This window comes from Panicum hallii, chromosome 9 (genome assembly GCF_002211085.1).
Source record: "Panicum hallii strain FIL2 chromosome 9, PHallii_v3.1, whole genome shotgun sequence".
NCBI classification, from domain to species: domain Eukaryota; kingdom Viridiplantae; phylum Streptophyta; class Magnoliopsida; order Poales; family Poaceae; genus Panicum; species Panicum hallii.
In genome coordinates this window covers 73,721,490-73,743,357 of record NC_038050.1, presented here as the reverse complement: position 1 = coordinate 73,743,357, position 21,868 = coordinate 73,721,490, and the positions used below count along the sequence as shown (strand labels likewise).

The 21,868-nt window shown below is 48.5% G+C and overlaps 4 protein-coding genes across 4 annotated transcripts; 3 read left to right on the top strand and 1 right to left on the bottom strand.

Moving 5' to 3' along the window:
- Positions 1–1,298: 1,298 nt before the first annotated feature.
- LOC112874934 (expansin-B7-like) lies at positions 1,299–3,150 on the top strand. Its single transcript, XM_025938544.1, has 2 exons — positions 1,299–1,963; positions 2,493–3,150. Exons 1-2 carry the CDS (start codon positions 1,401–1,403, stop codon positions 2,833–2,835), a joined length of 906 nt encoding a protein of 301 aa, XP_025794329.1. The 5' UTR covers positions 1,299–1,400; the 3' UTR covers positions 2,836–3,150.
- A 4,266-nt stretch (positions 3,151–7,416) lies between these two features.
- Positions 7,417–12,035, top strand: LOC112874923 (protein NRT1/ PTR FAMILY 6.3-like). Its single transcript, XM_025938523.1, has 3 exons — positions 7,417–7,874; positions 7,951–8,504; positions 11,020–12,035. Exons 1-3 carry the CDS (start codon positions 7,473–7,475, stop codon positions 11,876–11,878), a joined length of 1,815 nt encoding a protein of 604 aa, XP_025794308.1. The 5' UTR covers positions 7,417–7,472; the 3' UTR covers positions 11,879–12,035.
- A 4,643-nt stretch (positions 12,036–16,678) lies between these two features.
- On the top strand, positions 16,679–17,653 carry LOC112874941 (putative glycine-rich cell wall structural protein 1). The gene has a single exon (XM_025938553.1). The coding sequence runs from the start codon at positions 16,711–16,713 to the stop codon at positions 17,254–17,256; it is 546 nt and encodes a 181-aa protein (XP_025794338.1). The 5' UTR covers positions 16,679–16,710; the 3' UTR covers positions 17,257–17,653.
- An 858-nt stretch (positions 17,654–18,511) lies between these two features.
- LOC112874938 lies at positions 18,512–21,101 on the bottom strand. The gene is made up of 3 exons (XM_025938550.1): positions 20,597–21,101; positions 19,250–19,647; positions 18,512–19,162 (listed from the first exon to the last, which is right to left on the bottom strand). The coding sequence occupies exons 1-3, from the start codon at positions 20,805–20,807 to the stop codon at positions 19,091–19,093; spliced, it is 681 nt and encodes a 226-aa protein (XP_025794335.1). The 5' UTR covers positions 20,808–21,101; the 3' UTR covers positions 18,512–19,090.
- Between the last annotated feature and the right edge of the window lie 767 nt (positions 21,102–21,868).

Here is a 21,868-nt window from a genome sequence, read left to right as displayed (position 1 = left end):
GTCTTGTATTTCAGAATGGAGTGAGTTCAGAGTAATCGAGGCACATGATGCATGGGATCGCATCGGTCGAGATGTGTGTGCGTTGAGTTCTGGTCTTCTGGATTCGATGTTTGGACGACATGGGTTTTGCTGCTTAGCTATATATATATATATACATGTGGATGGAGTAGGGCGCCATGTGCTAATTAGGTACCTAATTAAGTTAAGTGCATCACCGATCCCGCAGAAATAATCGCATCCAGTTAGGTTAATTAAGAAGATGGAAGAACAAATAAACGGATCGGGTGCTGTGCTCATGCCGGGGCTGCATCGCCTTTGCTTGCTGGATCGGACGACCTCCCAATGCAAACAGCAAACACCTTCACTCTCTCTGATCGAATGGAAGCGGCCAGTAGTTGTCATCCGGATCCTTACGTACCACTCGACCTAAATTTGGCACCACCTTTTATCTACGTGGCTATGTGCGCTGAGCGGATCAATAAGAGTAACCTGTCTTGTGCATGGTAGTGCTGTAAAATAACAATACTATCTACTACAAGTAGAGGACGAAGCAGCTGGGCCGTCGGCCGCAACAAGAAGTCAGCAGCCCAGGAAGAGAGAGAGAGAGAGAGGTGGGGCAACCATCCTTCATGGGCCTGTTTCAGTAATAGGCTGCGGTGGCCCAAAACTCACAAGTAGCTATGCTAGCTAGGCTAACGTACCCAAAAACAAAAGTAAGAGGCCAGGCAGGATTTATGTGATTTGCATGATTGTTCACGGGCAGGACAGGCAGGTAGTAACCACCACCTGCTTGCTTGGTTTTGCTCGTCTAGATCGAGCGCAAACGACGACGGGCGGCGGATCTTCACGGGCGGGCCGGCCGGCCGGCAGCCGTGAGATACGTACGTATACAGCATGGATGGGAGATTAAATTATTAAGATATAGATTGGTCGATGAGAAGGAAGGTGTCAGCCAGCAGCGAGGGAGGGAGAGGGCAGGCGGATGATGGTGAAGCTAGCAGCTAGCTAGCATCACGAGTGCTGGCTGGTAACTAGCAAGTACAGCAGCGGGCTCGCTCGTGAACCCAAGCCCCCCGAGAATGCGAGGCAAGCAACCAAAGCTGAAGCAGAAGCAGCCAGGCGCATGTGAACCAACCCAGCCGCATGAGACGCCTCCCGTGCCCGGGCCGATCTCCCTTAGCTTCTTTCCACCCGTCGCTCGTCATTCCTTCCCACCAAGCAATATAATTATTTGATCCCGGCCTTTGCTATATATATAAACACATGGCTAGCTAGCATCATCGATCGACGACATACCCCGCGACCACACCAGTAGCTTGCAAGTAATCTCCATCCATCCATCATCCAAACACACGGCAGCCAACAAGGGCCAGGGCCAGGGCCAGGCCACGACACGCATCATGTCCCTGTCCTCCCGCGCCGTCGCCGCTGCGCTGCTCTGCCTGCTCGTGGCTCATGGCACCAGCTGCTCCAAGCAGCACAAGACCGGACACAAGGCCCACGCCGCACCGACGACGCCGCCGCCGGGCACACCTCCTGCTGCTACGACTCCTCCGCCACCATCGTCCACATCGAATTCCAGTTCCAGTTCCAACGCCGGCGATGGCTGGCTCAACGCCCGGGCGACGTGGTACGGCGCCCCCAACGGCGCCGGCCCGGACGACAACGGTGGCGCCTGCGGCTTCAAGGGTGTCAACCTGCCGCCCTTCTCCGCCATGACGTCCTGCGGGAACGAGCCACTCTTCAAGGACGGCAAAGGATGTGGCTCCTGCTACCAGATCCGCTGCCTTGCCCACCCTGCTTGCTCCGGCATCCCGGAGACGGTCATCATCACAGACATGAATTACTACCCGGTGGCGCCCTACCACTTGGACCTCAGCGGAACAGCCTTCGGCGCCATGGCCAAGGACGGCCGCAACGACGAGCTCAGGCACGCCGGCATCATCGACATCCAGTTCAAGAGGTTGGTACATTATATTCCTCTGCATCTGCATGTGCAGTCTGCAGCTAGGCATCAGTTAGTTGTGGCAGTGCAGTGCAGTGCAGTGGGGCGCGCGCTTACTTTCTTTGCGCGCGCATGCTCGATCCTTTCCTTTTGCATCGCAACATGCCATTCGATTGTTGGACTATACTAGCTACCTTTTCTTTCATGAGCTATCCGCTTTAGCATTCAACCATTTTAATAATCTTGTAACGGCCGCGCGCAATAAGCCAAGTACTCCTACTAAAAGTAGCTAGCTAGCTAGGCATGCCATGGGGTGGGTCCAGGGCATACAGCCATATACGTATAACATACTCCAGTCTACAACTAACTGACTAATGAACGGGCCCAATGCAAGAAAATCTAATTATTAGTTGTTTTTGGCGTTTTCTACGGACGTAGATTTTGCCACATATGCGTGTGTGTAATAATTTGAAACGGAGCGAGTAACTAGCTCCTAAGTAGCATGATGCATGGACGTAATAACATGAGCAAGAATATAATAATGCAGGGTTGCTTGCCAGTACCCTGGTCTGACTGTGACCTTCCACATCGAGCGCGGCTCCAACCCCAACTACCTGGCGGTGCTGGTGGAGTACTCCAACGGCGACGGCGACGTGGTGCAGGTGGATCTGATGGAGTCGCGGGCGGAGGACGGCGAGCCGACGGGGGTGTGGGAGCCGATGCGCGAGTCCTGGGGTTCCATCTGGCGGATGGACACCCGGCGGCCGCTGCAGGGGCCCTTCTCGCTGCGCGTCACCAACGAGTCCGGCAAGACGCTGGTGGCGGACCAGGTCATCCCAGCAGACTGGCAGCCGGACAGTGTCTACAGCTCCATCGTCCAGTTTGATTGATGGATGGATCGATCGATCGATTAGCTAGAGATTTATCATCGTCATCATCTTCATCGTCATCGCAACGTAGTATGCATGCTGATTATATATATATACATACACATATACATACATACATACTGTGCAGGTGCGTGCGTGAGACGTCGCCTGTGACGTCCGTCCGTCCGATCGACCATTCGCTGATGGTGGTCGACCATGCATGCATGTCCTAGCGCGTGCATTGCGATGAATATAATGTTAATTGCTGCTTTGCGACTTTAATTTGTCACGTGTGTGCTAGCTTCTATGTATATGTTAGTTATTATTTTCTACGTACATACAGTACACTACACAAGCCTTTATCTGCGTGCGTGATGGGTAGCTAGCTCTTTTTTTCTTTTGCCTTGAGGCAGAGGCAGCCCGTGCCTTGCTCCATTCGATCAATTTGGTCTTTTGCATGCGTTGGACGGCTGATCGATGGGTACATTCAATTCGATCGCTCGCTCGCTCGCTTGCACCAGTACGTACAGTGCTCACGGGCTTTTGTTCCGTTTTGCCCGCCCGGCCGGGCCGTTGCCCACTCCTACTTACCACTCCAGCAGGCCAGCAGCCTTTCCTCCTTACTACAGTATTTGTTTGTTCGTTCGTTTGCTTTTGAAAGAAACTGCACGTATATAGTATATATGTACGAACCGTTGCCTGCTTGGACAGCCCGACGTCGGCCTTGGCGAGGCCCAGCACAACAAGCAGTTGCCGCGGTGGGCCTGGTTGGAAGGCCTCGGCCTGCTTCCTAGCTACCTACTACGTACACGGGCTGCTGGCTGGGTCGCCATTGCATTAGGCCTGCTGGATCTCGCTTTAGATCTCTCTCTCTCTCTCTTCCGGTAATAGCTAGCTAGCATTATAGCAGCGAAAGCGTGCTGTACCCTGGTGGTTACGAGATACAGTCCTGAATTTTCTAGAATTTAATGGTGTTGTACTTTTAGACGATATTTCCGTCAGCGACAGCCTCTGGAATCCATATGGTATCGCTGACTGACTTTACGATAGCTACTCCGTCCCTATAATTGATTAGTTTACCAGCTTTAGACCATGATCTCAACATTTTTTTTCAGTGCCTGAATATGCATAGCCATTACAACCATGCTATGTGTTTCTCTCTCATGTCATCCGTGCAAAATAGATTGCAGTTGCGTTGAAGGGCGTATGCTAATGATGATTTCAGGGATATCATGTTTTCCTACTCCTTTTAGAGAAGGAACATAATGCTCCTCAATTGTATTGTTATTTTCCACTATCCGCAACTCTGATATCTCTATACTATTTTGGGCAATTCCTTTTATATGGAAACTTTGTTATTAGTATGAGCTACTATGATTTGATACAAGTGACTGTTGGAATGAACTGAAGAAGGAATCGATGATCTATTGCAACAGCATAGTTATTCTTTCCCTTGTTCTTACAGATCAGTAATCATAAGAAGAAACCTGACATTTACCCAGTGGCATCTTTCAATATGTATCCCATAGCTTTAAGGAAGAACACTGTCAAATTATGTTGTGCTAATCATCTTTTGAATGATGGTGCACTGGCCCTGATACAGGCTATTAAACATACATGCGGTTTTTGCATGAATTGTTGTTGTAGTTTTCTCAAGGTGTCTTTTTTCCAGAAGTTTCCATGTGAAATTATGCCACACTGAGTTCAAGGTTTCTATATTCAACTCCTTGCAATATCAATAAATGGGAGCACTTCAATGATCCAACCTATCTGTATCTTACCCTTCCTGGCCACCTTTTGCTCCATATGGATTGCTTGATAGAATGTAGAGATAATTCTCACTAGGTTTTATGTATGGCAGATCTTATATACTTTAGAAGCGGTTCCGCATTGATAAAGGCTATCTCTACTTTTGCTAGCTGTCAAAACAAATTGTAGATCACTTCTGTCAGACCCGGGGCCACGGAGCTGTGTACATAACGTAGTTTAAAGAGATTTAAGAGAATAAGTCCGTCTTATCTTTTATTCACCTTGTTTATCTTTTATTTATCCGGTTTAGATAAGAGATAAAACTAACCGATACGGAAGGAATCTATCCGAGATATATTCTGGTACGATTCCTTGGCTGATATCGGTTAGGATTCATGTAACCCTGACCTCCCGGATATATAAGGGAGGGCAGGGACCCTCTCAAAACACGATCTCCAGATCATTCTACACCAAAGGCAATACAAATCACCATACAGAACGTAGGGTATTACGCATCTTGCGGTCCGAACCTGTCTAAGTTTTGTGTTCCTTGCACCTTCGAGTTCTTGATCTCGGCGTTCCCTCACCCAAAACTTACCACCTTGGGCATATTCCTCGGTGGGCAGCCGGTTAAACACCGACACTTATCTATAAAAATATGCCCTCTTCTTTTTCTAAAAAAAACATGTGGAATATATATGTAGTTTCATTATTTCAAATGTAAATGATTTAGTTCACTTCCAAAGTCATGCCATTTATATGCTTTTTTAATAATGTTTGTGTAACCTTTTTGTATATACTGAACTCAACACTACTGTGCTATACAGGATGCTCACAAGTTTCTGGATTTTTTACTGAATGAGCTCGTTGACAGTCTAGAGAAGGGACATAATGCTGCAATAGAGTATCAGCAGAATCTTTCGATTGAAAAGAATTCACAAAAAAAAAATAGCTGCTATATGGGCCAATAAATGCTTCCAGGTGAGATTTAATTTCTTTGTGCCAACTGCCAACGAGCTTTTGCGTGCGTGACAAGGGTATATGCATGAACAGTTCTGCTTTTCTCACAGCCTTTTGGAGATAAACCTATTATTCTTTATTTTTTCTGCAGGGAATATTAGCTAATGAAGCAAGTTGTCTGAGATCTGTAACTGTGAGTGATAAAGATGACAGGTTATTTTGACCTAAGCCTGGACATTGAGCAGAATAGTTCAATAATCAGCTGTCTTTAGGAACTTCTGCTCGACAGTGATTTTGAATGCTAAGGATAAATTCTTTTGTGACAAAAGTTGCAGGTGCATTGTTCCCATCCCTTTGGTGCCACAAGAAGGAAGAGCTACTGGAGTACAGGTTGGTGCTGCTTGGTGGAAATAAGAACAGAGGAGAATTGAACTCCCATGTAATTCCCTTTCCCTTCTCTAATTTAGTTTAAGGTTGCTTTCGATTATGTTTTAGACATGCTGCACTCGTAATAATTGCGGCAGTTCCTAATAGCGAGAAATGATTCATTTTGATTAACTAGAGCCATGGTCACCTATAACATGTCTTTGCATAGCGTTGGGATCGGAGTAGTAATAGCATAATTTGAAGCTGTTAGTAGTACTAGCATAACTTGAAGTTCTTTCAGCAAGAGTGGCATGTATGCATATGGTACAAATATAAGGTTTTATTTTAACTCGTCCTTTGTTTTTCTTATTGTGAACTTGCTCTATGGTGAAAACTGATATAAACATTTATGCCTGCAGTATTTGTCTGACAACTGACATGTATCCATGTGTTCACCATTCTTGTGACACCAATGCAGTGTGTATGATCGAGCAATGAATTGTAGAGCTGGCTGGTCCTGTCTCATGTGGGAGTCCCATCCATGCACATTAGAAGCTTATCTTTTTATAAGATACCATTTCAATCAATCATCTTCCCAAGTACGAGTACTGGATGAGGATATTTTTTTTAATTTGCTCGATTGATCTTGATGAGGATTTTCACATGAATTATTTCTTAAGATATATGAAGCTGCAATTCAGATTCTCACAATTCCTACTATCTAGAAAACAATAATTATCTTACTTTTGAAAACCAATGTCCTGTCCCAATAATACAGAAACATAATGAAAATTACTAATTTCTAGAGATTAGTGTAGTCTAAACAAATTTGTGCATAATGTGGGTGTGGATCCAAATTAAGTTTGCGACTTTAATTCAGGAAAAAAAATAAACATACACTTAGTTGTCTTCATTTTGGCATTTGATTGGAATCTGATCTGTACGGATAAAGGCATGTATTCTGAACTTTTACGCTGTCACATAGATAGCTAAGGGGCAGCTGATGAATAATTAAGGTCCAGCAAGGTCAGGCTACCGATCTTCTTCCAGAATGAGGATATACACTTAATTGTACGTATTTTGGCGTTGTTGATTAATTTGCTTACATGTTGATATCAATAGATTTGATAATTTTTTTGCCTATTATATATGCATTGTTGCGAATATTTTTATTATCAGGCCACGTTTAGATTGCAAATTTGTATAACATTTGGAACTTTTTGCTACTGTAGCGTTTTCGTTTGTATTTGACAAATTTTATCTAATCATGGTCTAACTAGGCTTAAAAGATTCGTCTCGTGATGTACAATTAAACTGTGCAATTAGTTATTTTTTTACATACATTTACTGCTCCATGCATGTGTCCTAAAATTAATGTGATGGAGAGAGAGCGTAAAAATTATAACATTTGGAAGCGATCTAAACGGGACCTCAGTAGCGACGCACGGAGTTATATATATGGCCAGCTAGCTACTGGGCAGGGCAGGCGGCTCTATAAAAAAGCTCAGCTCGCTCACCATCATCGATCAGGAGATGATCTGAGGAGGTTTCATTTCATTATACATACTGAGAGATGGAGCTGCATGCGCGACGCAGATCATCTATCGATGTCGAATAATATTATATATAATCCAATGGCGGAGCTTCCGCATCAGCAGCCCACCAAGACGGTGACCATGACCATGGTGGACGCCTGCTGGGACTACAAGGGCCGCCCCGCCGTCCGTGCCTCCTCCGGTGGCTGGTTCTCCGCCGCCAGGATCCTCATCGTCGAGCTCAACGAGCGCCTCACCACGCTCGGCATCGCCGTCAACCTCGTCACCTACCTCACCGCCACCATGCACCTCGGCAGCGCCGCCTCCGCCAACGCCGTCACCAACTTCCTCGGCGCATCCTTCATGCTCTGCCTCCTCGGAGGATTCGTCGCGGACACATACCTCGGAAGATACCTCACCATTGCCATCTTCACAGCCGTCCAAGCAGCAGTAAGCTAGCTAGTAATCATATACAGTGTATATATATATATATATTTGATTAATTATTTGTATTCTACAAATAAAGGGCATGGGCATCCTGACCATCTCCACGGCGGCTCCGGGTCTGCGCCCGCCGCCGTGCTCCGACCCCACGGGCGCCAGGGCCAGCGCCAGCTGCGTGCCCCCCAACGGCACGCAGCTGGGCGTCCTGTACCTGGGCCTCTACCTCACGGCGCTGGGCACCGGCGGCCTCAAGTCCAGCGTCTCCGGCTTCGGCTCCGACCAGTTCGACGAGTCCGACCCCGCCGAGCGCACCCGCATGGCGCGCTTCTTCAGCTGGTTCTTCTTCTTCATCAGCATCGGCTCGCTGTTGGCCGTGACCGTGCTGGTGTACGTGCAGGACCACCTGGGGCGGCGCTGGGGCTACGGCGCCTGCGTCGCCGCAATCCTGGTGGGCCTGCTGGTGTTCCTCGCCGGCACCAGGAGCTACCGCTTCAAGAAGCTGGTGGGGAGCCCGCTGACGCAGATCGCCGCAGTCACGGCGGCGGCGTGGAGGAAGCGCGCGCTGCCGCTGCCGGCTGACCCCGCCGAGCTCTACGACGCCGGAGAGGACAAGATGCCGCACACAAAGCAATGCAGGTAATTATTATTAATATATACTCCTAGATAGATGCATATACATACCTGGATGCGGATATATATCTTGCCTATATGTACTTCGCATATATATATATATATAGATATTTTTATATATATCGATCATCGTGCTCTCCGGCCGCGCACCCGCTAGCAGCCAGGCAGCGCTACATACGTATACACCGAGGAGTCAGTATATATAAAAATCTATTTTACTTCCGTATCTCTAACAAAAAGTAAACTATATGATCATACTAGAATATTTATGATAATATATATATTATGTATATGATCATACTTAGTACTAAGATCTAATTATAATATATTTAAAAAATAACGATAATTTTATATACTGCATGCGACATTTGCTTCGCTAGCTTTGGGGTACCAGAGTCGGTGAAATGCATTGCATGCCCAATCACATGCATGCATGTCAGCTTTGATCAGCTTTAGCGTGCATGCACTGGTAGGTACTGCAGGCAGCCCCAGCGGTGTGCAGCAAAAAGTTGTTTGGAGTTTATCCCAGATACATACGCCGTACGTGATGTGGCCAGGCCATAACTTTGATTGTTGCATGCCGTACAATAATATGCAGGCCGGGCATGGGCATGTTACGGACTCGATTCCTCAACCATTTGCTGCCTCGGAATCTAGTTCTACTTGTCCTGCTACCGTCTGTTTGTTAAGGGCTTCGTTAAGTTCTACCTGGGAAAGTCAAGAGCTTCACGTGTGCTCTGTACTATAGATGTCACACGGCACGGGCACGGCCCAGGCAACGCACTATCTAGCACTACACCACTAGGCATTAAGACTTAGTCGTACCATGCCGTACTGGCATTTCGTGCCGGTCATCTGGCCCAGGCACAACACTATATGCATTTAGTCGTGCCGTGCCAGCCTGGCAGCACGTGCAGCACGTCGTGATAGTGCTGGCCCAAGCACTACAAGTAAAAATAGGCTCAAATATCCCAGAATAGAAAGAATACTTCAAATTTTTCATTCAAACATAATTTTTTCACAACAGAATGATAAATAGAATAGATACAATACATCAGCACAAGCGAAAATAGATAGACACAAATTTCCCAAATTTGAGCTGGTGCAGAGCGGCTAAAGAAATCTTCCTGCCCCACAAGCAAGTCCTCTTCGTCATCCCCGACACCCCCCCATCCGAATCTCCTCGTTGATGGAGTGCCCGACGTTGTCCTCATCCTCCATCACCAGCCTCCGGTTCCTCACGGACATGAGAAATAGAGGAAAAAGATTAGATCAATAAGACAGAAAGAAAGAAAGAAAGAAGAAAAGAAGAACGAGTAACACCGGTGAGGTAGACGATGACGCTTACCCTAAGATCTGGCGAGGTAGACGACGACACACCAGATTCGCTGGCGAGGTAGACGACAACGCACCAGGCTAGGGTTAGGGTTAGGGTTTAGGACGGATTCGAGGAGGCCGGAGATGGGAAAGGTGGATGAGACTAGGAGAGGAAGAAGTCATATGGTAGTGCCGTGCCGGGGTGCAGGCCGATGGTGGCGGCGCGGCGCAGGTTCGCCGACCGGACCGCGGAGCCGATCTAGATCGGTCACCCGAGGAAGAGGACTAGAGGAGACAGGGGAGTCAAAGAGGAGAGGTGCCTGGGCAAGGGTGGAGCACAGGATGATGACCATCGGCGGCTGGCGGCGGAGATCTGGCGACCGGAGTCGGTAGAGGTGAGAGGTAGGGAGGCAACGGTCCGGGGTGTCGGCCAGGCGGGGGAGAGGAGTGGATTAGGGTTAGGGTTTGGAAGGGCGCCGGCGACGGGCAAGACTTATATAAGCCGGCTCCCCGGGGTGGGCCGTTAGCAGGCCGGGATTGTGCCAGGCCCATACCGGTCTGTTAGCTGTGTCATGCCCGTGCCGGCAGTATGGGCCGGTGTTTCAGCCCATGCATGATACAGTAGCCATGCTGGGCTGGCAAGAGCACGATATAGGCCTTGTCGAGCTGTGTTTTTGTGTCGTGCCCCGTGCGGCCCATTTAACGGTGTCTGTTTAGCCATCTATACTCTATACCGATAGATGTTCAGACCTGCTGCTTTTTTTTTAAAAAAAAGGGGAAAAATTCAGACCTGGCCTGCTCTGCATATGCATGCCCATCATGCATGTTTGGACTGCCTGTACGTTCTGCGAGTTGCGAAATGTCGTCATGCGTGGTGGACTCTATTAACGCTTTTTTTTTTGAAATAGAGACTCTACTAACTCTTGTTGAGACCAATTTGCAGCACTCGCGTTTCAGAGATTTTATTGATCATTTCTGCAATGCAGAGCCATATATATCTGACCAAGTCGGACCCTATTTAGGTCACCTAGAACTAAAGTACTAAACTTTAGATGTCTAAAAATTAGGTACTAAAATTTCCTATTTGGTTCCCAGAACTTCATGACAGCAATGAGAACTATTATTATATATCTACATATATTCCCGCTGATGATATGATCGATGGGGCATGCATGCAATCAATATAATATAATGCCGCATGCAGGTTCCTTGAGCGGGCGGCGATCGTGGAGCCGTGGCCGTCGCCGGCGCCGTGCACGCTGACGGACGTGGAGGAGGTGAAGCAGGTGCTGCGCATGCTTCCCACCTGGGCCACCACCATCCCCTTCTGGATGGTGTACGCGCAGATGACCACCTTCTCCGTCTCCCAGGCCCAGGCCATGGACCGCCGCCTCGGCGCCTCGGCCTCCTTCCAGATCCCCGCCGGCTCCCTCACCGTCTTCCTCGTTGGCTCCATCCTCGTCTCCGTCCCCGTCTACGACCGCCTCGTCGTGCCCCTCGCCCGCCGCTTCACCGCCAACCCGCAGGGCCTCTCCCCGCTCCAGCGCATCTCCGTCGGCCTCCTCCTCTCCACCCTCGCCATGGTCGCCGCCGCGCTCACCGAAAGCCACCGCCAGGACGCCTCCCTCGCCGGCGCCACGCCATCCGTCTTCCTGCTCGTGCCGCAGTTCTTCCTCGTCGGCGCCGGCGAGGCCTTCACCTACATCGGCCAGCTCGACTTCTTCCTGCGCGAGTGCCCCAGGGGCATGAAGACCATGAGCACGGGGCTCTTCCTCAGCACGCTCTCGCTCGGCTGCTTCTTCAGCACCGCCATCGTCAGCGTGGTGCACGCGGTCACCACCTCCGGCGGCCGGCGGCCGTGGCTCGCCGACGATCGTGACCAGGGCAGCCTCCATAGCTTCTACTGGCTGCTGGCCGCGATCAGCGCAGCCAACCTGGTGGCGTTTGTGGCGGTGGCCAGGGGCTACGTCTACAAGGAGAAGCGCCAGCTTGCGGACGCCGGCATCCAGCAGCAGCAGCAGCAGCAGCTCGTCGGTGACGATGACGTCGCTGTCCATGCATGATAGATGCCATTCCTTGCATACATAAGCATGCATGGCAGTTGCCTCAGACTTGCAGTAGCTAGCAGTATGTAGCTAGGCACACTCCGAATTAAAATTAAAATAAAATGAAGATGGGGAACGATCCATATATACTAGCGCATATACATACATACACATACACACATAAGGCTAAAATGCAACAAGTTGCATTTTCCATACAAAATGCATCCACCCTGCAGTTGCAACCAAGAGACAACACCGATTGCAACTGCAAGAGTAGACCAATTGCAACTGGACGGAATTAATTGTAACTGGGTGCGAACCAATTGCAACTGTACACTACACGATCCAGTTGCAACTCAGACCGACCCGGTTGCAACTGGATGCGAAGTGGTTGCAGCCCAGACCGACCCGGTTGCAACTGAACGCAAACCGGTTGCAACTGGACACAATCCAGTTACAACTAGAACTGTCACAGTTGCAACTAAAAGGGTGGGTACATTCTCTATAAAAATACACCCGGATGCATTATAACAAAACTATGTGTGTGTGTGTGTGTGTGTGTGTGGGGAGTATACTCTATGGCCGGCTATAGAATACACCAGGATTGGCCACCAGCAGGATCCACACGTTACCTTCCACCCTGCGAGGGAGCCGAGCGTGACGAGCCGATGATTACAGTAATCAATACCAGATTAGGAGGAGCGACTCATTATTACGTAGTATTCAACGTCCGAACAGAATTTGTCCTAACAGAATAATGTAGTTCCTGTTCTCTGTACAAATTTGGAGGGAGACCTGTCAAAAGTACGGTAAGACTTCTGATGTGGACAACTTTGTACATAAACGATAATACTTAAGTAAAAAATATGTTATTTGTGCCAGTTAAAGGCGTTACCAATACTGTCAGCCTTGCAACAACAGAGCTATGCATACAGCACAACAATTTTTCAACCAATTAAACATCTTGAATATCTGCTAAATTGACTGTACTATATCATATGGTCAGATAAGCATATATGTCCTTTTGGGGTTTCGCAGAACAGCTATCATAGCGGGGGTACTGCCATACCCCGAACAACACTTCCAGCCATTGCAATGTTTCTGATCCATTACAACTACTTAGATCAAGTAATGGAATAGTAGGGGTAAGTATTTTTTAACTTGTCCTTACAGTTCTCTAGAAAACTAAAACTAATTTCAACATGCCTTCTGGCTTGCATGCACCCTATTGTTGAGGCATTCTCATTTCTCGCTATACGCACATCGTACATTGGATTTGTACTAGGACTCTCAGATCACTTCCTAGCAGACTGTAAGTATCTTGGGTCATAGCAATCATATTTCTCAGCTAAGCCCGAGGGAGGAACCTCTCCCTTTTTATTTCTTTATTATTATTATTATTATTATTTTGCGTGGGATACCAGGACAGCAATAGTTATTGTCGAGAGTCTGGAACTAGTGCTTACTAGAAATTCCTGGGCGCGACGTTGTCGCGCCACCTTGGAGGTAGCCAGCCAGGGAACAACCTCAAGACAATTATTAATTAGGAATCAACTTGTAAAAGTATGTATTTTCGCTAAAATTTGATACTGTGCGTTACTTCCCAATATTGTTACCTCATTCACTTACCTGAAAATGATCATATGAGGGGCAGAAATTGTAGCGAGAGCTAGTGGAGTAATTCAATATATCAGAAAGTTAAAAACACCTATGTAACATGTTGGATGGCTATAAATCAATCCATTGTTGAACCATGGTGGGCGGCCCGTGACTGCCTCCTCTTTTCTTGTTTGTACTCAGCTCATGGGCCTGCATTTTCAACAAAAAGAACTCTGGGCCAGCCGCCTATGTGTAAAAAAAGTGGTGGCGTGGGTTTGGACCTTTTTCTTTATACTGCGTTTGGATGCAGTTACTGAGGCCAGGAATTTGAAATTGGCCGGTAGTTCCGAATATCGGCTGTTTGAATATTCTAGAATTCGGAATTAGAAATGAACCTCAATACCAACCGGTATTCATCCCTCCCACGCTCCCTCGCCTTCAATGCCGAGCGCCCCCCCCCCTCTATTTTGCGTTGTATTCACCTTCCCCTCGAAAAAAAAGCCCATACCTCTCTTCTCCTTCCTCGGAACCACCAACGCCCCTTCTTCTTCTTCATGGACACCTGTGCCGCCCCTCTACTCTCTCGCGTCACTTGCTCCGCCGCGCCCCTCCCTCCTCCACCGCTCTGCTACCCGCGCTGCTGGCTCCGTCGCACCCCTCCCTCCTCCACTCTGCTCTACCGCATCCCTCGCTCCACCGCACCCTTGGACTTGTGCCGCTCCTCCTCCTTCCTTGCCGGCGCGGCTCGTGGCCGGCGCCCAGTCCCGCTCTTCCTCACGGCTGCGGCCCGCTCCTCCTCTTCCTTGCCGGCCGCGGCCACACCCCCTCCTCTTCCTTCCATGCTGGCCGCGGTCCTCATGTGCTGCGCCACCTCTTGTTCTCCCATGCCGGACGCTCCTTCCCCCTCCCTTCCTCCGCAGCGCCGCCCCATGCACCGCTTCGCCGCAGCGCTAGCCCCTACACTATTGCGCTGGACGCCGCGCCGCCCTCCCCTCTGCGTGAGGAGAGGATAGCGCGGCAGCGCCGCCCCGGAGGCCTCATGCGCCTGCAGGAAAGCGGTGGGGAGGAGATGAATATGGGTCGCCAATTCTAATTTTAACGGTTTGACCATCCAAACGCGAATCGGTATTGGCTTCCCAAACAAATTCTATCCGGCAATTTCATCTACATCTAAAACAATAGTTTTGGTACTGAACCTATTTCCAAAGCTAGTCTGATCTGGTATTGAACCCAATTCAATACCAAGCTCTGCAATATTAACATCTAAATGGACCTTTAGAGAAAAGGGGGTCCCCCGTTTACTTCCAGAGGAAGCAAATGTTGCAGACTTCTACATCAGTTTAAGCGATATGCGTATTATAAGCGTGCCCGCTATCAATAGAGTGCACAGGAGTCTGTAAACGCCTGATTAACAGGCAGCTCAGAAGCTACTGCACGCCAAAGCTTCATCGCCTCCCAGCTTCGGTCCAGCGCACCCAGCGAAGCCGGCGTGATCCAGCCGATCTGCAGGGCGTGGCTTGCCTTTCTTTCCAGTTTTCGCACGCACTCTTCTAGCTGCAGTCCTTCTGGTCCTTGCATAAGCATTTTTCCACCTCCTCAGCATCCCTGTCGCATTGCGAATCACCGTCCTGACGTCCATCCACACCTGACCCTGAAAGCACATATTGTTTCTTATTTTCCATATACTCCAAAGAATAGCCGAGGTACACATATTGCGCAAAGCATGTTTTTTTCCTACTCATCTACCACTTAGCAATGGACACAAATTCGGATTCTATATATTTGAATGTTCAGACTATCAGCAAAACAGGTCCAGGCCTCCTTTGCCACACAGCACTCAAAGAAGATATGGTTAAGAGATTCAGGTTCATTACAAAATATAAGCAAGTTTTGTCCTCCACTGATCTTATTTTACCCAAGTTATCTCGGGAGTCGGGTCAGAAGTTTTTGTTGTTGCTCAAGAGCCTTAGTGGATGTGGGCCTTTGGCCACCAACTAGCTAGGGAAATGTTTATATTCCTATTCCTGTGTTTTGTAGAAACAATAAGGGATTGCATATATAGTCCAAACAAAAGAAGATTACAAAGATACTACTACTATACTACATCTAACTGTATTGGTATTTGGGACGGAACGAAGAGATGAGATCTTGTGTAGTTGTGCGTGCGAGAATAATATTTGAATTTGCAGGTACGTGCGTGCATGTAAACTAGCGTTGCTGTTTCCCTAGGAACAGTACAGTAGTGCAGATGCATGCATGCATCTCCCTCTGCAATTCGCTCTGCATCATGCAAGGCGAGCCCATACCAGCATGCAGGCTGCTCTGCTCGAGGAGCGAGGGGCGGCCGCAGCAGCAGTATATGCAGACACCTAGCTAGGCTAGCTGCCTGCGTTACGTGCAGCGTCGTGCTTCGCGATTTCCCTACCTAGCTTCTCCATCTGTACTAAATGTTCTAAATTATAAGATCATTTAGGGAATATCATATCATATTGTGATGGATTTTGCACCCATATTCTATCTACCTGGAGATAGAATGCAAAACAATGCTGGTTTGTCTACTGTTAATTTGTTGAATCGAAGAAAGGTGTCTATTGGTGGTGTGGTGAAGATTGAAGATCGAATGGGATGGGATCTACATCTATCGGAGGGCACGAAATAAAGAATAATGATGCTAGCATGCATGCAGTACGCATGCCTTTCGAAATCACTATTCACTACCCATTGTCTCCTTCCTCTCGCCAGCACCGCATGCAACTACCCTTTATTATTACTTTTGCCTGCTTGCGTCGCTTGCTTGGTAGTAGAGGTCAAGTGAGTCACGCCATGGATGACCTATCGATGCCCAACCCGACGAGGCGACGACAATCCCTCCGATCCTACAGTAGTAGCTTGCTTGCTTTCTTTCTTTCTTTTCAACTAACGACAGTCCTATCAGCTACCCTAGCTGGCTAGTTATCCGCCGTGTCTTGATCGATCGCCCCGCCACCCCCCCCCCCCCCCCGCCAGATGACTCGTCCCCATCGAGCCGAGCCTACATGGATTATTGGATCCACTCATCCACCTAACCTAATAATTAATTAATCCTCATTCATTCGTGCCCGGCCTTGCTTTCAACTAGTAAATTATACAATTTGCGTTGCCCTTGCAGCCGGCCTTGCTCCCCGACCCGGCCGGCCTATAAATAGCTGCTAGCTCCACATCCAGCAGCACAGCCGCAGCAGCAGTGCGCACTACTAGCTTATTAGCTAGCCATGGCGAAGAAGAAAGCCGCCGTGGTCGCTACGCTCCTGGCCCTCAACCTCCTCTTCTTCGCCTTCGCCGACGCCTGCGGCTGCAAGTGCGGCGCCTGCCCTAGTCCAGGCGGTGGCGGGGGAGGAGGCAGTGGGGGGGGTGGTGGATCTGGCGGCAGCGGCGGCGGCGGAGGCAGCAGTGGAGGCGGCAGCGGCGGGGGTGGAAGCGGCGGCGGAGGCGGAGGGGGAGGCAGCGGCGGCGGCGGCGGAGGAGGAGGCGGCGGCGGCGGAGGCACCGGCGGACGCGGTCGTTGCCCCATCGACGCTCTGAAGCTTGGCGTGTGCGCGAACGTGCTGAGCGGTCTGATCAACGTGACCCTGGGGACGCCGCCGCGGACGCCGTGCTGCACGCTGATCCAGGGGCTGGCGGACCTGGAGGCGGCGGTGTGCCTGTGCACGGCGCTGCGGGCCAACGTGCTGGGCATCACCCTCAACCTGCCTGTCAACCTCAGCCTCCTCGTCAACTACTGCGGCAGGCGCGTCCCATCGGGATTCCAGTGCGCCTAGCCTAGCTCATCTATCGATCCCTGCCTGCCTGCCTGCCTGCCTGCAGATCCCAAGCCTATTAGCTGAAACTCCTACATATATACTACCATGCATGCATGTGTGTGTGTGTGTGTTCAATAATCCAACATATATATATATATATATATATATATATAGCTAATGTAATTTGCGAGTGAGTGTTTACTTTATTTATCCATGCATCATGCATGCTTGCTTGCATGACAACCATATCATCACATGTATGTATGCAGTACGTCGTCTTTGCTTTGTGTGTGATCACCAATGCAATATTATTATTATTATCTATCCATGCTAGTTAGCTGGCTGGCTAGCGATGAAATAATAATAATAATAATAATAAAATAATAGATTATTTTGGTGGCCACAGCCACTCCTACTCGATCTTGGCTGCATGCCTGCTGCGTCCATGCTAGTTGGTCGATATAATTCTGATACGAGATATAGCAGACTAGCTAGTCACGGTTGGAAGGTTCGAGAGTCTAAATATAATCCTAGCTAAATTTAGAGTTTTAGGAGAACTTTAAAAAGATACAAAACTATTTAAACGGTGGAGAAATCAACGGGCTCTTCGAATCAGACTCTCCGTGTTCAAATAAACGTCCACGTCGGACCACCTTGCAATCAATTTTTTTCCCGTCCTTTTGCTCGACGCTGCCGCACAGGGTCCTGGCTGCCGCCGCACAGGTGTGACCGTGCCCTGGCTGACGCCGCCGCGAGGCCGTGACCTTGCTGACGCCGCCGTGTGCCCGTGACCTGGACGACTCCGCGAGGACGTCGCGCCTGGACGCGAGGGCGCGAGGACGCTGCTAACCCTCGGCCTCGACGTATGGAGTCAGAGTGATGATTTCAGTTTGTAACGAATAAATTGATTGATTCCTGCTCTTCGGATGACGATAATGATCTATTTTTTGGTGCCGCGCACATTATCATTGAGGATTCGGTTAATCATCCGAATCGAGTTGGTTCTGTCGAGAGTCATCATGTAGTCGATGGTGAAAGACTATTCTGGCATGGTCTTCTTTACAAAGACTAGTTGTTAGATAATCCTACGTTCCGAGAAAAGACTTTTGGACGCAGGTTAGCATATTTGCAATATTTTTATCAAAATTTTTGTGACATCTATTATAGTATTGCTAATTTTTTAATTGCATCGTAACATAGGTTTTGGATGAGACGACTTGTATTTCTTCGCATAATAAACATCGTTGAGGAACATGATGACTATTTTGTGCAAAAGAGGAATGCAGGCGGTGTGCTAGGACTATCTTGTCTGCAGAAGGTTCTCGCAACTTTCCATATGTTAGCTCATGGAGTACCAGCTGATGCTTTGGATGAGTACATTCGTATTGGTGAGAGTACTGCTCTAGAAGCCTTGAGAAAGTTTGTAGTGGCTGTTGTGGAGGATTTTGGACCGGAGTACATGAGATTGCCTAATGAACAGGATACCGCTAGGTTCCTTGCAATTGGAGCAAGCAGAGGATTTTCTGGTATGCTTGGATCCTGCAGTGCAAAGGCTTTGTTGCACCTCTCATGTTTCTTCAAGTCTCTTTCAATGTGAGCTTTTTTCTTTGCCATTAGATAGTCCACTGCTTTGTTGGTCGAACTTGCCGTAGCTTCTCCTTCTCCTTCTTTCCTTCTTTCCGTCAGGTCTTCCTGACGGTTCAGCATCATCACCACCAGCACCAGGAGCAGCAGGTGCAACTGATACAGGAGATAAATTTGCCACTATCTTTTGTTTCTTATTGCTTGTTTTATTTGCACTTCTAATTTCTTTCCTCCTATCCAACCACTTAGGCTTATCCTTTAGGATTTTCTAGCAATGCAAGTACGCAAACTTCCTCTGCTTCTTGTCTTCAGCCTTGAATAGTGTACATGCATTTGCAGTCTGCACATTTGAAACAAAAAAAATGACAATGGAGAACTGACAAATGAGCACATCTAACAAATAATATGTTTGCAGTAAATTAAGTACCTTGTCATCAACAGACCATCCACTGCGGTTCCTAGTTTCGATCTTGGACACACATCCACAAAACACATTCACATCATGTTGTATACCGGACCAATGGTTCATTAAAGAACCTTCTGTGCGATTTGACTCAAACTTCTTGTTTCCATGGAAATTTTCATGTATCCTTCTCCAATATGTGCCCTGTGATTGATCAACTCCTAGAATAGGATCCATGCCCACATTTAGCCAAGCTAACACAGGAAGTATGGCCTCCTCATCTCTAAAATTTTTGCTTCTTCCCTGAGAACTCTTGGCTGATGCAGGAGCATGATGGATGGTTGGACCAGTAGGAGGTGTTGGATGCTGAGATTCTTCAACATCATTCACTAGGAGGTCAGTGAAATACCCTGTATCTGTATCTCCAGTAACAGAAAAAATTATATATCAGTTTTGCAATTTATATATCAGTTTGTAACCATCAAACATAAAATCTGTGTAATCAGATTTGCTATAACAGAGACTGCTATTCAGTTTATGACCATGAAAAATAGAATCTGTGTAAACAAATATTGAGTTCAGATTTATTTTGCCAACAGAGACCTATCAGCTACACCAGAGACTGCTAATCAGCATGACCATATGCAAAACATGAGTAAAGAGAGTTCCACTACAACAACATCAGTGGGTATCTGGATCATACACACAAACACATTTTGCCCTAACTGAAGTAAATAAGACACATGACCACGATACGACACCTGCTACTGGGCACCTTCCACTCCTAAAAAAGAACAGTCAGAAAGCCCTTGACAACCCAAACTGTACTACCACAATATGTCCTCTTTGCAGGCTAAAAACTACACCTACTCCTAAATAAGGCAGGCAATTGGATTGGTAGAATGCAAGCAAGAGACAAGAAGCCCAAAAACTCTAAAAAGAAAACAGCTAGCACTAGCAGTACAGCTAACCAGAGTAGTTTGTGGTTAGTGTTGGGTATGACAGCAGTCAAGATAGATCACCTAAACAACATATGCACAAGAATCCAACAAGCAGAGCTGAAGTACATAATAAAAAGCTCTTGGCCTATTGATTAATCAACAGATTTTCCCAAAGATTAATCAAGCATTTTGCCCTAACTGAAGTAAATAAGACACATGACCAAATATGAAATTGCAAAAAACTAAATGCCCTAACTGAAGCAGATAATTGTTAAACACTAAATTGCCCCATGACCACCAGTTTCAACATATGCAAAACATGAGTAAAGATCACTATCTCAACATCCAGTTTCAGTACAACATTCTGAATTAAACCCATTAATGCAGCTGTACATGCCAGATGAGGTCGTGCAAAACATTCTGAATTTACCATAGCTCGTGTGAGTTTGGAAGCTGTCACCAGTGCACGCCTCCTCCAAGTGGAATTGGTGAGCATCCAGGAGGTCCTCTGGCAGCCGGCCATGGAAGCCTGCGGGTGGTACCACACGACGGCGCACCGATCCAACGCTGTGCGCCATCTCCCTCCGGATCCCCCCTTCCTGCCACAAACTGGGATAGGGGAACACTCCTCTCGGATCCATCCCACACGCCGCCTTCCCCAACAACGGGGACGCGGCGGCCTAAACATGGCGAGGTGATGGCGGCTCGGCGCAGGAGCGGCAGAGGGCGAACGGAGCAAGGGCGCGATGACAGTAGGGAGTGCGTGCGGACCAGGGCGCGACGGCGGCTGCACGCAGGATTGGGGTAGTGAGCCACGGTGGCTACGCATAGGATTGGGGCAGCGACACACGGCGGCTCCGCGCGGGAGAAGAAGAGGGTGCGAGGGCGGGAGAGCGCGCGGGAGCGGCGAATCGCGCCAAATCGGAAAGGAGCGCGCGGGACGGGTAGATGGCGAGGCGAATCCATTCGGGAAACTTGGCTAGCCGATGGGGAATAGCGATCAGGATGAAGAAGCGAGGTAAAAAGCGATACTGTTACTGTTAGAAGCCCATTTTACCGATACTTTTCTAATTCTACCGAGTAAATACTGTTACTGTTAGAAGCCCATTTTATCGACACTTTTCTAATTTTACCGAGTAAATCTATTTTAGCTAGCCTTTGGAGCTATGGCGGCTAGCTAATAATAAGGCCGGCTAGGTACTAACTTCATCGATTCTCTGTGTGACGATGCATAAAGCCGCCTAGCGATCGAGGAGCTGATGGATGGATGGATTGCCGTGCCCGTGTACTGTGCTGCTATAGGCCATAGCTAGCTACCTGCTGCCCTGGATCCATGATCATGCTATGGATCGATCGAAAGGAGACGGTCTATCGAGACGCTTATTTTGTTTGGAGGTACGCGATCGAAGGCCGCCCGTGAACCCTAGCTAGCTAGATAGATAGGCTAGCTTTTGTTGGCTTCCGATCCCCGGCCGGCCACGCACATGACGACGCCGACGCCGAGGCTGAAGCAGCAGGCAGCCGTACGCCGTGCCAAATAAAATCTCAATGCCGCTGGCTGGCATGCAGCAGGGAGAGACGATAGCGATGGATGCTGCACCTGCTACTAGCTAGCTTACTGCTCCTGCTGTGCATGATCGATCGATCTCTATGGACTACTGCTCCAGGCTGTATTTCTTGTCGCTCGCTAGCTCCCCGGCCG